Source organism: Lynx rufus, unplaced genomic scaffold, assembly GCF_022079265.1.
Source record: "Lynx rufus isolate CCGP_SWC_20201006 ecotype Redwood Valley unplaced genomic scaffold, mLynRuf1.p SCAF_1, whole genome shotgun sequence".
NCBI lineage: Eukaryota > Metazoa > Chordata > Mammalia > Carnivora > Felidae > Lynx > Lynx rufus.
Genome location: NW_025814823.1, coordinates 172,416,549 through 172,430,221, shown reverse-complemented (window position 1 = coordinate 172,430,221; position 13,673 = coordinate 172,416,549). Strand labels below are relative to the sequence as shown.

General features: G+C 43.2%; 1 protein-coding gene across 1 annotated transcript in view; it reads left to right on the top strand.

The window, feature by feature from the left end:
• Positions 1–10,557: 10,557 nt before the first annotated feature.
• Positions 10,558–13,673, top strand: part of REEP5 (receptor accessory protein 5) — a 39,958-nt gene continuing 36,842 nt past the window's right edge. Inside the window, exons 1-2 of the mRNA XM_047090267.1 lie at positions 10,558–10,747; positions 11,468–11,561. Of these exons, the coding sequence (XP_046946223.1) occupies positions 10,630–10,747; positions 11,468–11,561 (212 nt within the window). The 5' untranslated portion in view covers positions 10,558–10,629. The remainder of the gene's footprint in view (positions 10,748–11,467; positions 11,562–13,673) is intronic.

Below are 13,673 nucleotides of genomic sequence, written 5' to 3'. Positions count from 1 at the left end.
GAGGAAAATATGCTTTGTGTTCCTTCTAGAGTGTTTTTGTTTTCACAGATAACCAAATCCCGGAATCAATGGAATGAGACAAGAGAGAGGAATTTTAGGCATCAACTCTTGTGACTGTTTGCTTCATCTGTATATGAGTCTTCCGGATTAGCTAACACCTCAGCACACTCCATGAGGCTAGACTCTCTTCAGAGTGCTTTACATGTAGTATCTTATTTTCCAACCACCCTATGAGGTAATACATTAGCCCATTTGGGCTGTTATGACAAAAATAGACTAGGTGACTTAAACAGCATTTGTTTCTCACAGTTCTGGAGGCTGGGAAATCCAAGGTCAAAGTACCAGTAGATTCCACGCCTGGTGAGAGCTCACTTTATGGTTTATAGACACCCATCTTCTCTCTGTGTCTTCACAGGGTGGGAGGGGTGAGGGAGTTCTCTGAGTTCTCTTCTATAAGGGCACTAATTCCATCATGAAGGCTCCACCCTCATGACCTGGTAACCCCCTAAAGGCCCCACATCCAAATATGATCACGTTTGGGGTTAGGTTCAACGTAAGAATTTTGAGAGTATACAACCATTCACCCTATAGCAGGTGGATACTGACATTAACTTCATTTTATAGGCTGAGGAAAGTGGGACTTTTGGAGGCTGAGAACTTTCCTAAAATCACACAGCAAGTAAGAAATGGAGCCAGGGCATCTGCTCTAGGGGCCGGTGCCTTAAGCCTGTGCCATGTCCTGGGTGGGCTCTCAATGTGAGGGAAAGGACTACATGGGTCAATTAACCTCAACATGTTTACTTTTTTCATGACCTTGAGGCTAGTTATGGATCCCCCACCTCAGGCTGGTATAGTAGCCAAAGTAATGACTTCCCAAAGATGTCCATACCCTAGTTTCCAGAATTTGAAGTATGTCCCATTAGATGGCAAAAGGAACTTTGCAGATGGGATTAAGGTTGTGGACCTTAAAATTGGGAGATCATTTTGGATTATCTGGGTGGACTCATTCTAATCACGTGAGACCTTGAAAATGGAAGTGGAAGACAGATGGGACAGAGAGGCGAGACCAAAGAAAAAGGAAGAGAAATTTTAAGTCTGAGAGGGATTCAACCCACTGCTGCTGGCTTTGAAGATGAAGAAGGAAATGGGGACCTCAGTCCTGCGACCACAGAATTCAGATTCTGCCAACAACCCCAAATGAGAAGAAGAAGAAGAAGAAAAGAAGAAGAAGAAGAAGAAGAAGAGGAAAAGAAGAAGGAGAAGAAGAGAAGAAGAAGAAGAAGAAGAAGAAGAAGAAGAAGAAAAAGAAGAAGAAGAAGAAGAAAAGAAAGAGAAGAAGAAGAAGAAGAAGAAGAAGAACAACAACAACAACAAAAAGCCTGATCTTCCCCTGAGCCTTGAAAAAGGAATGTAACCCTGCTGATGATAACTTGACTGAACCCAGTGAGACTGGTGTCAGATGTCTGATGTAGAGAGAACTATAATACATTTTTGCTGTTTTAAGCCACCAAGTTTGTAGTAATTTATTGCAGCCGCAATAGGTAATTAATAACTGGTTAGTTCCTTTATTCAATTAACTGAATTCCCCTAATGCCTAGTCATGAAGGGAAGTACACACAGTTGTCTGACTCTGGTCCTTCTCTTATGCGGAAAGAAAAGCAAAAATGCATACCACCCTGTAGGCCATGTGGCAAATCTGGATTGAACCATATCTCAGGGTCAGTGGACACAGTACTACCCCAGTATGTAGTCTAAAGGCCATGGTTTGTCCAGAACTGGATTGACTGGTCTTGAACCTTGAGAAACAATCCCTCAGTGACTTATTATCTATTTGTCTCCTGTGCAGGTGCCACCAGAGAAATGAAAGTGTGAATTAGAGGGCACTGTTATATCTGGTGAAAATCTCCAGATTTATGTGCAATAGCAGTGACCTATGGAATTTTATTTCAGAAGAAAAATACTTTGCTGAGGGGCTCCTGGGTGGCTCAGTCAGTTGAGTGTCTGGCTTTGGCTCAGGACATGGTCTCGTGGCTTGTGAGTTCGGTCCCCACATTGTGCTCTGTGCTGATGGCTCGGAGCCTGGAGCCTGCTTCAGATTCTATGTCTCCCTCTCTCGCTCTCTCTCTCTCTCTCTCAAAAATAAACATTAAAAAAGTGTAAAAAAAATAATTTGCTGAATAAAAGGATATCCTCAGGTTGGTTGATTCCCAATTGTGAGCAGCAATTTTCTAAAATTCTACTTTCTGTTTGATCAGTGGAGACATATAATAAAATGCTTTGTCCATATTTTTAGTAGAAGAGGTTTAAGAATAAGACAAATGAGAAAAATAAAACATAACTCGAATGTATTCAGTGAAGCACCACAATGTTTGTATTTTATTTCTTTGAATACTATTTCTTAAGTTACATTCAGCCTATGCATTTTCCTCCTGTCTGTGTCTCAGGGTTTGTTAACTTTGTCTTTTCCCCTCCTTATTTCTGTGACATCACTGGCCATCAGCTTCCTCCGGCAGAGGGAGAGGTATGTGCCAACAGAGCTGTGTCTGCAGGGGCTGAAGGTCTCCTTACTGGGAAGGCTGGCTGCCTCATTGGTGCCAGGCTCCAATAAGAGCCAGGGTCCCCTCCAAAGGTGTCGGGATGGGGATTCCCTGGGGAGATTATGCACATCTTCTTCCTAATGTATATGATGGAACAAAAATGTGTTAATGACTTCAAGTAGTTAAGAAATTTTCTTAACCTGAAGAAACAGCTTATGGAGAGAACAAAGGGGCCTGATCATAGATCATAGATCTATGGCAGAGTTTTCTTCTGTAGCCTATGAGGGATATAGTAATAACATTTGCATCATCCCAAGTTGGTTTGACTTCCTTCTTAGCAATTGCCAAAGTCAGCCTGCTTCGGGCCAGCCTTTCCTATGGCCTTCCAGATAGAGACCTGGTCTGTCTGGTTCCCAGGTCTGGCAGCATCTGGCACATAGGCTATGCTCCATAAATATGAGTGAGTGAATAGTCTGAGACCTAAGTTCTCACCTTCTGCACCTCTTTCTCATCTATGAAAGAGTCTAAGCTTTTTGTAGAGATGACTGGATGACCTAAGGGTCCCACAGTCCCCAAACTGACTGTAATTTCCTAAAGGTAAGAATTAGGTAATATTCTTCTACCTCAGTTTTAACATCTAGCTGTATTCTTTTTCTTTCTTAAATTACTTAACACTTATTTTGCATTAGGCATCCTTCCAAAAACTTTGCAAATGATAGTTTATTTTATCACCATGACAATCTGTGAAGTTGGTACTATTGTTATCCCTATTTTACAGATGAACCAACAGAGAGCTTATGTAACTTGTCCAAAGTCACAAAGCTAAATGGTGGGGCTGGGATGTCACCCATCCAAGCTGGATTCAGAGACAGTGTTCCACATACTATGCTTTACTGTGCTGCTTTGTCTTACTACTATTAGGTAGAATGATGGAGAAAGGAAAACATTTGAAACTTAAGTTAGGACAAAAGTGAGAAAGAAGTAATATTTATACAAAAAAAATCCAAATGAATAGTATGTTTCCAGGTACTTCATGCATAGTTGATATAGTACAAATGTTGACACTGTATGACACATACTGATAAAAATCTAGGCTGATTTGGGGGCCTGGGTGGCTCAATTGGTTGAGCGTCCAACTCTCGATCTTGGCTCAGGTCATGATCTTGTGGTTTGTGGAATCGAGCCCTCAGTCAGGTTCTGTGCTTTCAGCACAGAGCATGCTTGGGATTCTCTCTCTCTCTGTCTCTCTCTCTCTCTCTCTGCTCCTCCCCACACTCCCTCCCTTTCTCTTGCCCTCCCTCTCTTTCTCTCAACATAAACTTAAAAAAAAAAAAACTAGGCTGATTTGAATACATAACTTAAAAGGATTTTGCTCCTTGGCTAAAGAACCTTAACGATATCAAATTGTGAATCATTTGAAGTACTCAAAAACATGACCCCAACTTCCACTTAAGTAATAATTACTGCAATCATTTAGTAGGAAATTATACAAACTTGCAACTGGCTAAAAAGTTCCAAACTCGGCGCTTCTTGTAGGCAGTTATAATAGTTTACTAGGGCTGCTATAACAAAGTACCACACAATGATTGGCTTAAATAGCATAAATTTATTGTCTCACAGTTCTGGATGCCAGAAGTTAAAGATCAAGATGTCTCTAAGGTTGCTTTCCTCTGAGGGCTGTGAGGGAAGGATCTGCTTTAGGCCTCTTTCCTTGGCATATAGACAGAGGGCTTCTCCCTGCGTGTCTCACATCTCTCCCTCTGTCTGTGTCTGTCTCTGTGTCCAAATTCTCCCTTTTTATGAGGACACTAGTCATATTCGATTAGAGCCCAACATAATCACCTCATTTTAACTTGATTGCCTTTGTAAACATCCTTTCTGCAAATAAGATCATATTCTGAGGTACGGGAAGGTTATGATTCCAACATATCTTTTTTGGGGAGGATGCAATTCAACCCATATTGGAAGTATAATATAGGGGGAAGAGTCTGGGTCTGAATTCTAGCTCTGACATTCATGAGACTTTGCTATACCTCATTTTCTTCCCTTAAATGAAGGTAAAACAGATAGTATCTGCCTCATGCTTTCATGAGGACTAAAGGAATTAGTACATGGAGCACTTAGACTATTGGGTAGTACAATGCATGTTAGATATCCATTCATTCAAAATATTGTTTCTGAACACCTATAAAGTGCCAGGCATTATTCCAGGTGTTTGAGATAAAGAAGTAAACAAAATAGGCAAAAACATCTACGTTGGTGGAGCCCATAATGTAATGGGAAAAGAAAAACCATTTATTTATTTATTTATTTATTTATTTATTTGAGAGAGAGAGAGAGAGAGAGAGAGATTGAGAGAGCTTGCCCAAGCGGGGAAGAGGGGCAGAGGGAGACAGAAAAAGAATCTTAAGCAGGCTCCACATTTGGTGCAGAGTGTGACAGTGGGCTTGATCCCATGACCCTGGGATCACAATCTGAGCCAAAATCAACAGTTATACACTCAACAACTAAGCCACCCAGGCGTCCAAGAAAAACAGTTTAAAAAGTAGAACATACAAAGAACACAGGCCAATATCTCTAAAGCAAAAATCCTCAACATAAACTGAATCCAAACAATACATTAAAAATAATTATTCACCATGATCAAGTGGGATTTGTTCCCTGGATGTGAGTATAGTTCAATATTAGCTAATCAATCACCATGATACATCACATCAATAAGAAAAAATACAAAAACCATATTATCATTTTAATAGATGCAGAAAATTCTGTCAAATTCAGAAATTTGACAAAGTACAACATCTATTCTTGATAAAAACTCTCAACTATATAAGTTTAGAGGAAACATAACTCAACATAATAAATGCCACATATTAAAAACCCACAGCAAACTCGGTGATGAAAAACTGAGAGCTTCTTCCCTAGTATCAGGAACAAGACAAGGATGTCCACTCTGATCACTTTTATTCAACATAGTACTGGAAGTCCTAGCCACAGCAGTCAGACAAGAAAATGGGATAAAAGGCATCCATACTGTTAAGGAAGAAGTATAACTTTTACTGTTTCAGATGACATGAGAACATATATAGAAAACCCTTAAGACTCCACCAAAAAACTACTAGAACTGATAAATGAGTTCAGTAATGTCACAGGATACAAAATCAATGCATAGAGATTCATTACATTTCTTTTTTGAAATTCATTACATTTCTATATGCTAACATTGAAGCAGCAGAAAGTAAAATTAAGAAAACAATTCCATTTACAATTGTACCAAAAACAATACTATAACTAAGAATAAACTTAACCAAGGAGGTCAAAGAACTATACTCTGAAAACTATAAAACACTAATGAAAGAAATTGAAGATGGCACAAGCAGAAAGACATTCCATGCTCATGGGTTGGAAGAACAAATATAGTTAAAATGTCCACACTACCCAAAGCAATCTACAGATTTAATGCAATCCCTATCAAAATACCAACAGCATTTTTCACAGAACTAGAACAAAGAATCCTAAAATTTGTATGGAACCACAAAAGACCCTGAATAGCCAAAGCAATCTTGGAAAAGTGGTATCATAATTCCAGATTTCAAGTTATACTACAAAACTGCAGTAATTAAAACAACGTGATACTGGCACAAAAATAGACACATAGATCAACAGAACAGAATAGAAAGCCCAGAAATAAACACACGTTTAGATGGTCAATTAATCTTTAACAAAGGAGGCAAGAATATCCAATTGGGAAAAGACAGTCTCTTCAACAAATGGTGTTGGGAAAAATCGACATCTACATGCAAAAAAATGAAACTGGACCACTTTCTTGCACCATACACAAAAATAAACTCAAAATGAATTAAATACCAAAATGTGAGACATGAAACCATAAAAATTCTAGAATAGAGCCAGGCAGTAATTTCTCTGACATTGGCTGTAACAACATTTTTCTGGATATGTATATATGTCTCTTGAATCAAGGGAAACAAAAGGAAAAATAAACTATTGAGGCTACATCAAAATAAAAAGTTTCTGCACAGCAAAGGAAACAATCAACAAAACTAAAAGACAACCTACAGAATGGGAGAAGATATTTGCAAATGACATACCCAATAAAGGGCTAATATCCAAAATATAAAAAAAGAATTTATACAACTCAACACCAAAAAACCAAGTAATCCAATGAAAAAATGGGCAGAACATAGGAAGAGACATTTCTCCAAAGAAGACATACAGAAATGCAAAAAGATACATGAAAAGATGGTCAACATCACTCATCAGGGAAATGCAAATCAAAACCACAATGAGATATCACCCACCTCACACCTGTCAGAATGGCAAAAATAACACAAGAAACAATAACCATTGGCAAGGATGAGGAGAAAAAGGAACTCTTGTGCCCTGTCAGTAGGAACGCAAACTGGTGCAGCCACTGTGGAAAACAGTATGGGGGTTCCTCAAAAAATTAAAAATAGAATTACCATATGATCCAATAATCATAATTCTGGGTATTTGCCCCCCAAATACAAAACACCACTTCAAAGGGATACATGCACTCCTGTATTTATTGCGACATTATTTACAATTGCCAAATTCTGGAAGTGGCCCAAGTGTCCGCTGATAAAGAAGATAAAGATATATAAAATACAAAGGAATATTAAATCAGCAATAAAAAAATGAAGGAAATCTTGCTGTGGGGCCTCCCCACTGGGTGGGGCTGGTGGCTCAGGCAGTGAAAGAATTCACCCAAAGCACAATAAAGGTGATAGAAGTTGACTTAATATATTGCCAAAGAGCAGCGGGCAGGACAGCAAAGAAGAGGCTGTCTGTCATGAGAAGATGGTGAGGGGCTACAGTTATAGGATGGAGTAAGGGAGTGTGGCAATGTATGGAATTTCCCCTTTTTTGGTATCTTAGGAACTGTGCCTGGTTGTAAGCAGCCCATTGGTTGCTTAGGGCCTATGGCTTAATGGGCCTGTGTGCGTTAGTCTGGTGATCACTGTGGGCCCTTTTGCCTTGCTTAAGTTTCCACCGCTCAAGCCTGTTGCCTAAAAGTGGCCTCTACACTTGCCATTTGCAACAACGTGTATGGATCCACAGAGTAAAATGAAGTAAGCCAGACAAAGAAAGAAATACTGTATGATTTCACTCATATGTGGAATTTAAGAAACAAATGAACAAAGGAAAAGAACAGACTCTTAATTATAGAGAACAAACTGATAGTTAGCAGAGGAGAGGGGGGCAGGGGGCTGGTGAAATAGGTGAAAGGGATTAAGAGTACACTTATCCTGGGGCGCCTGGGTGGCTCAGTCGGTTAAGCAGCCGACTTCGGCTCAGGTCATGATCTTGCGGTCCGTGAGTCCGAGCCCCGCGTCGGGCTCTGTGCTGACAGCTCAGAGCCTGGAACCTGTTTCAGATTCTGTGTCTCCCTCTCTCTGACCCTCCCCTGTTCATGCTCTGTCTCTCTCCGTCTCAAAAATAAATAAACGTTAAAAAAAAATTAAAAAAAAAAGTACACTTATCCTGATGAACACTGAGTAATGTATAGAATTGTTGAACCACTACATTGTACATCTGAAACAAATATAACACTGTCCGTTAACTATATTGGAATTAAATAAATAAAACTATATTGGAACTAAATACAGTAACATTTAAAAATATGTTTTTTTAAAAAGTACAACATATGGAACGTCAGACAGTAATTGTTATGGAGAAAAGCAAGCCAGGGACTAGAGAGCATTGGGGGTTGCAATTTGGGATCAGAGAAGGCCCCACTGATGTGCCATTGGAGTAAAGACCCGAAAAGTGAGAAGAGACAGTTAAGTGGTTACCTGGAGCTTACCAGATAAGGGAGGGTTCCCCCATATCAGTACTACTGACATTGAGGCCTGGATAATCTTGTTGTGGGAAGGCTGTCCTGTACATGGTAGGATGTGTAAGCAGTATCCCTGGCTTCCCCAGCTGTGACCATCTGTTTGATAACCAGAGATGTCTTCAGACATTGCCACATGTCCTGTGTGGGGCAAAATCACCCCTAGTTCAGAACCATGGAGCTAGAAGAAGGGTGAAAGGCCTGAGGAAGGAATGTGTTCAGCCTGTTTGAGGCACAGCAAGGAGGCAGGCAGTAGATGAAATCAGAAGACAGCAGGATGAATTACATCACCTATGACAGATGGAAAGCTCCTGGAGGGTTCAGAGCAAAAAAGAACACACTTGACCCACATTTTATTTTTTTTTTTAATTTTTTTTTCAACGTTTATTTATTTTTGGCACAGAGAGAGACAGAGCATGAACGGGCGAGGGGCAGAGAGAGAGGGAGACACAGAATCGGAAGCAGGCTCCAGGCTCTGAGCCATCAGCCCAGAGCCTGACGCGGGGCTCGAACTCCCGGACCGCGAGATCGTGACCTGGCTGAAGTCGGACACTTAACCGACTGCGCCACCCAGGCGCCCCTTGACTCACATTTTAAAAAGATCCAATTGGCAGGGCATCTGGGTGGCTCAGTCGGTTAAGTGACTGACTCTTGGTTTCTGCTCAGGTAATGATCTCACGGTGGGATTGAGTCCTGGATCCAGCTCTGTGCTTGTGGCATGGAACCTGCTTGGGATTCTCTCTCCTATCTCTCTCTCTCTCTCTCTCTCTCTCTCTCTCTCTCTGCCCCTGTCCCACTCATGCTGTCTCTCTCAAAATAATAAACTTAAAAAAAATTTTTTTTTAAAGGTCCAACTGGCTGACACATTGAGAATTGACTGCAGGTGGAAAGACAGAAATGGACAGTTCATTTGGGAGGCTATCACAATAATCCCATTAATTTTTTATTTGGTTTAATTTTGTTCACTGATGTGACTGGATGGTGGCGGAAGCACTGAGAGAATTGAGCTAAGAATTTCTAGGGAAGAAAAGAGGAAGTAGAATTAGAGTAAAAGCAAAGGAAAAACCCAGGAGTGGGCAAGATAGCTTTTTTTTTTTTCCCAGAAATGGAAGGCAGTGCTGTAGCTAAGTCAATCTGAAAGAGCAGAGGGGTTGTGTTGGACAAAGAGGAAACGCTGGGGGGCAGTTTGTGCGCAGAGTCAGTGAGTGCTAGGTACTCAGGAACCGTAGGCTCTCGTCTGTAAGTAACTGGGAGTTTTGAAGCTTAATAAGCAATGATGAAAGCTCTACCCCAGTGTGCAGATCATAGGAGTCAGAAAGAATAATTTCAAAAGGAGTTTCCTGAAATAATATGGTGAGACATAACAAGAGCCAAAGTTCAGGTGGAGGAAGAGCAGGAGCTGGACATCCTGAAGGCCGCAAAGTGAGGCCCTGCCCTAAATCTTGGAACTACCTTCTCACGGTATTTTGCTTGTACGCAACTGCAGACTACCGTCTCCCCTGGGACAGGGGGTAGGGGCGTGGGGATGGAAACGTTTCCAGTATATCAGACATTAATCAAATTCAAGTCCACCACAAAAAGGTTTAAGTAGTGCAGTCCTTTCTTGGAAAGGGTGTCCCCCAGGGGAGGGTGTTTTAAGTCTCTTCAAGAGTCTTTCCAAAAATGCTATTGAGAAAAACTATGCTGAGTTCTGGCATTGGGGGAAAAAGCATGTCTCCGACAGTTCTTTCAGGGTGGTCGTACATTTCAATTTTTAGATTTCAAATGCTTTAGTAGGGTTAGCACAGTAGTACAGGCACATCAGACCAGTCCCACTGCACTGAGGGTGGGGGCAACAAGGGCACCTGCCTCTCCCTTTCCACCTGCTTTTGCACTCATCGGATTTGCGAAAGGAGCTCGTAAGAGTCTCACCCGTCTCTACCCTCCGTGGATTAAGGCTGCTAGACGCGGGGTACGGTCACCCCGCCGGGAGCCGCTGCAGCTCCGGCCCCTTGCCACTGCCAGGGAGGCGCAGGTCGGGCCGCTGGCCGGGTGTGGCGCTGGTGGCGGAGCGCGGGTGGGGCGGGCGGGGCGGGGCGAGGGGCCGCGCGGGGAGCGGGCCGCGTCAACTAGCGCCGGTCCCGCCCGCCTCCCGCCCCCGCCCCCGCCCCCGCCCCAGTCTTCGCGCTCAGCCCCGGCACTAGGAGCAGCCCGGGCGGCGGTGCGAAGGTCCTCGCCATGTCTGCGGCCGCGAGAGAGAGATTCGACCGGTTTCTGAAGGAGAAGAACTGCATGACCGACCTTTTGGCCAAGCTCGAGGCCAAGACCGGCGTGAACAGGAGATACATCGCGCTCGGTGGGTGCGGGGTCGCCGCCGCCTGCTGGGCCCCGGGAGCAGCTGCTGCACCAGCTGCAGGGGAAGCGAGCGGGAAGGGGGTTCGGAGGTCGGTGACAGACGGGGCGAGAGGCATCCTAAGGGTCGTCTGGCCGCCCGGGAAGGCTTGGGGCCAGAGACCCCGCCGGGGCGCCCGGGCTGCGGCGGCGGGGGTGGGGGGGCGCTGGCCTGTGTCCGCGGCCCGGTGGCGGAGCGCCCGGGGAGCGGGGAGGGCCGGCGCTGACGTGTCTGTCCCCGCGGCCGAGTGCCGTGTCCCAGTGGCCTTGCGCAGGCTAGGCTCGGGATGGCAGGGGCCTCCTGCGGGAGGGCGCGCGGGCACGCTCCTAACACTGTCGGTGGAGCTCAGTACAGAGAAGGGTGTCCCCGGGAGGGGAGGGGCCGCGGGCAGGCGAAGGAGTCGGGGCCTCTCCGGATCGTCTGTGGAGCCGGGTTCCCTGGGCTACTGCGCGGTACGGCGGGGGAGCCCTGTGGAGGGAGAGCACGAGGAACGGCTCGAAGGTAGGGGCTGCCTGGTTATCCCCAGACTCACTGCAAAGCCCGCAAAGGCGCGGGCCCCACCTTACGGCGGTTTGTTTTTCTAGATCGCCTATACCCGGCCAAGCCTTGCGGTGTGGGCGGGGGCTGTCCGGCTTAGCGCTTCTTGTCCCACAAGACCCACTTCTCTCATCCTCATGTCTCCAGGTGTCATTGGGCTGGTGGCTTTGTATCTGATGTTCGGTTATGGAGCTTCTCTCCTCTGCAACTTGATAGGATTTGGCTATCCGGCCTACGTCTCGTAAGTGGCTCCCCCCCAACCCTCCTTTCCTCCTCTTCCCTCCCCATCCCCCATCCAGGGCTGCCCTAGTTACTAACACATCCGCATTTTCCTGGGAGAGCGGTCAGTGCACCAGAAGGTAGTAACTGCTTAAGGTTACACATTTTAGAGCCTTAACTTGATGCCTGATCTCCTGATGACTAGCCGAAATGCTTATTTCATCAGATTATGTTGGCAGGGTGGGTGCCTTCTAATGGATGCACAAATGGAAAGCGTTACAACAAAGTCGTCCTGCCTTAACTGGTGGGGAGATCTTAACTGGGTACAGAAAGCTGATTCCTTCTCCTTAACAATTATTTAAATGGATATTTCTCCTTATATGTATGTGCACAGACAGTAAAACCCCATCAAATGGGACTTCCCTAATTCAGAATTAATGTTAATGCAGAAACTGGGGAGACTTTTGCTTTCATGATTTTGAAAAGACTGGCTACTTCTTACAGGCAAATGGAAAACACCCTAGGATAAAAATAAAAACAACCTTATAAAATGCATTCCTAATATAGATCCTTGGTTGTAGAAATGACTCATTTATATAATTAAGCTTTAAAATGTATCTGAATTTATTACTACTTGAGGTTTTCACCCTACAATGTTTATTTTGAAAATATTCTATCTACAATTTTATTTTTTCATTCATTCAAATAGGAATTCTTCCCCACAAATGAATTGTTTTACTCTACACCACTACCCGAGAAAGCTGGTGGGTTTTGCTTTCGTTGAATTGGTCTCTGCAACTTTTCTCGCCTATAGAGATAAAGGAAAACATTCAGGCTGGGAGGCTAAGACACAGATAAACACATTTATTACATCTCGGGTCTATTACAGGGCAGGCTAGAATTTAATATATGGCTAGAAAGAAGGAAACATGTTTTAGAAGCTAGTTCTGGTTTGAACAATTAAATTGAAGTGACATAAGTAGTTGCTGTATTAGTTGGGTGCATATCCTTAGTAGCACTCCGTGAAGTCTGGCCATATTAGGATACTACTTGCTTATGAATTTGGAGGTCCTATCATCATGTTGAGAAAAGCGTTTACCCTTATCCGGTATTACCTGCTAAAGCACCATTGAGGTTGCATATGTATACCAAAAGATTGTGAAGGGCAGACCAGGAAAACTGGTTTGACTTTCAGATCAGTGAGAAAAAGTATAAGAATAAAAGTTTTCCAAAAATGTAATCTACTGAGAATATGGTGTAGGTGTATATAGGAAGTTTGTAGGCAACACTGATTATAAAAATGGCTTGTGGGCACCTTGGTACCTCAGTCCGTTAAGCTTCTGTCTTGATTTTGGCTCAGGTCATGATCTCATGGCTTTTTGAGATCCAGCCCAGCGTTGGGCTCTATACTGACCTTGCAAAGCCTGCTTAGGATTCCCTCTCTGCCCCTACCCTGCTTATGCACACTGTTTCTCTCTAAATAAATAGATAAACTTAAAAAAAAGGCTTGCACCACATGTCTATGATAACAGACAAAATAACATAAATGCACGTTCCTTCTGATTGTGTATTCTACTTGCAAGAGTTTTTTAAAAATTTTTTTCAATGTTTATTTATTTTGAGAGAGAGAGAGAGAGAGAGAGAGAAACAAGTGGGGGAGGGGGAGAGAGAAGGAGAGACAGAATTCTAAGCAGGCTCCACACCATCAGTGCAGAACCTGATGTGGGGCTCAAACTCACAAACCCATGAGATTATGACCTAAGCTGAAATCAAGAGTCAGATGCTCAATGGACTAAGCCGCCCATGTGCCCCAAGAGTTTCTTTAATAAAAAAGAGTTTGAAGCATTTTTCAGGTTTGTAGTTCAGAGGTTATTGATTATATTTTGAACAAATCTTGGGTGGCATTTTAGTAACTGTCTAGCTACTTGAATTATTTTGAACTAGCAAGGAATACAGATTTTTGGAAATACTGAAGGATAAAAAACTTTTCCACATTAGTACCATTTGGTACATAATCCTGTGAGAAACATAACCTTCTCTGTTGATGTGATGAGATCACTGGTGTGGGCTTTAGTCAAGTAAAAATCTGTTTCTAGGTGGGCTATGTATATTCAGATATGTGCGGTACTCTACA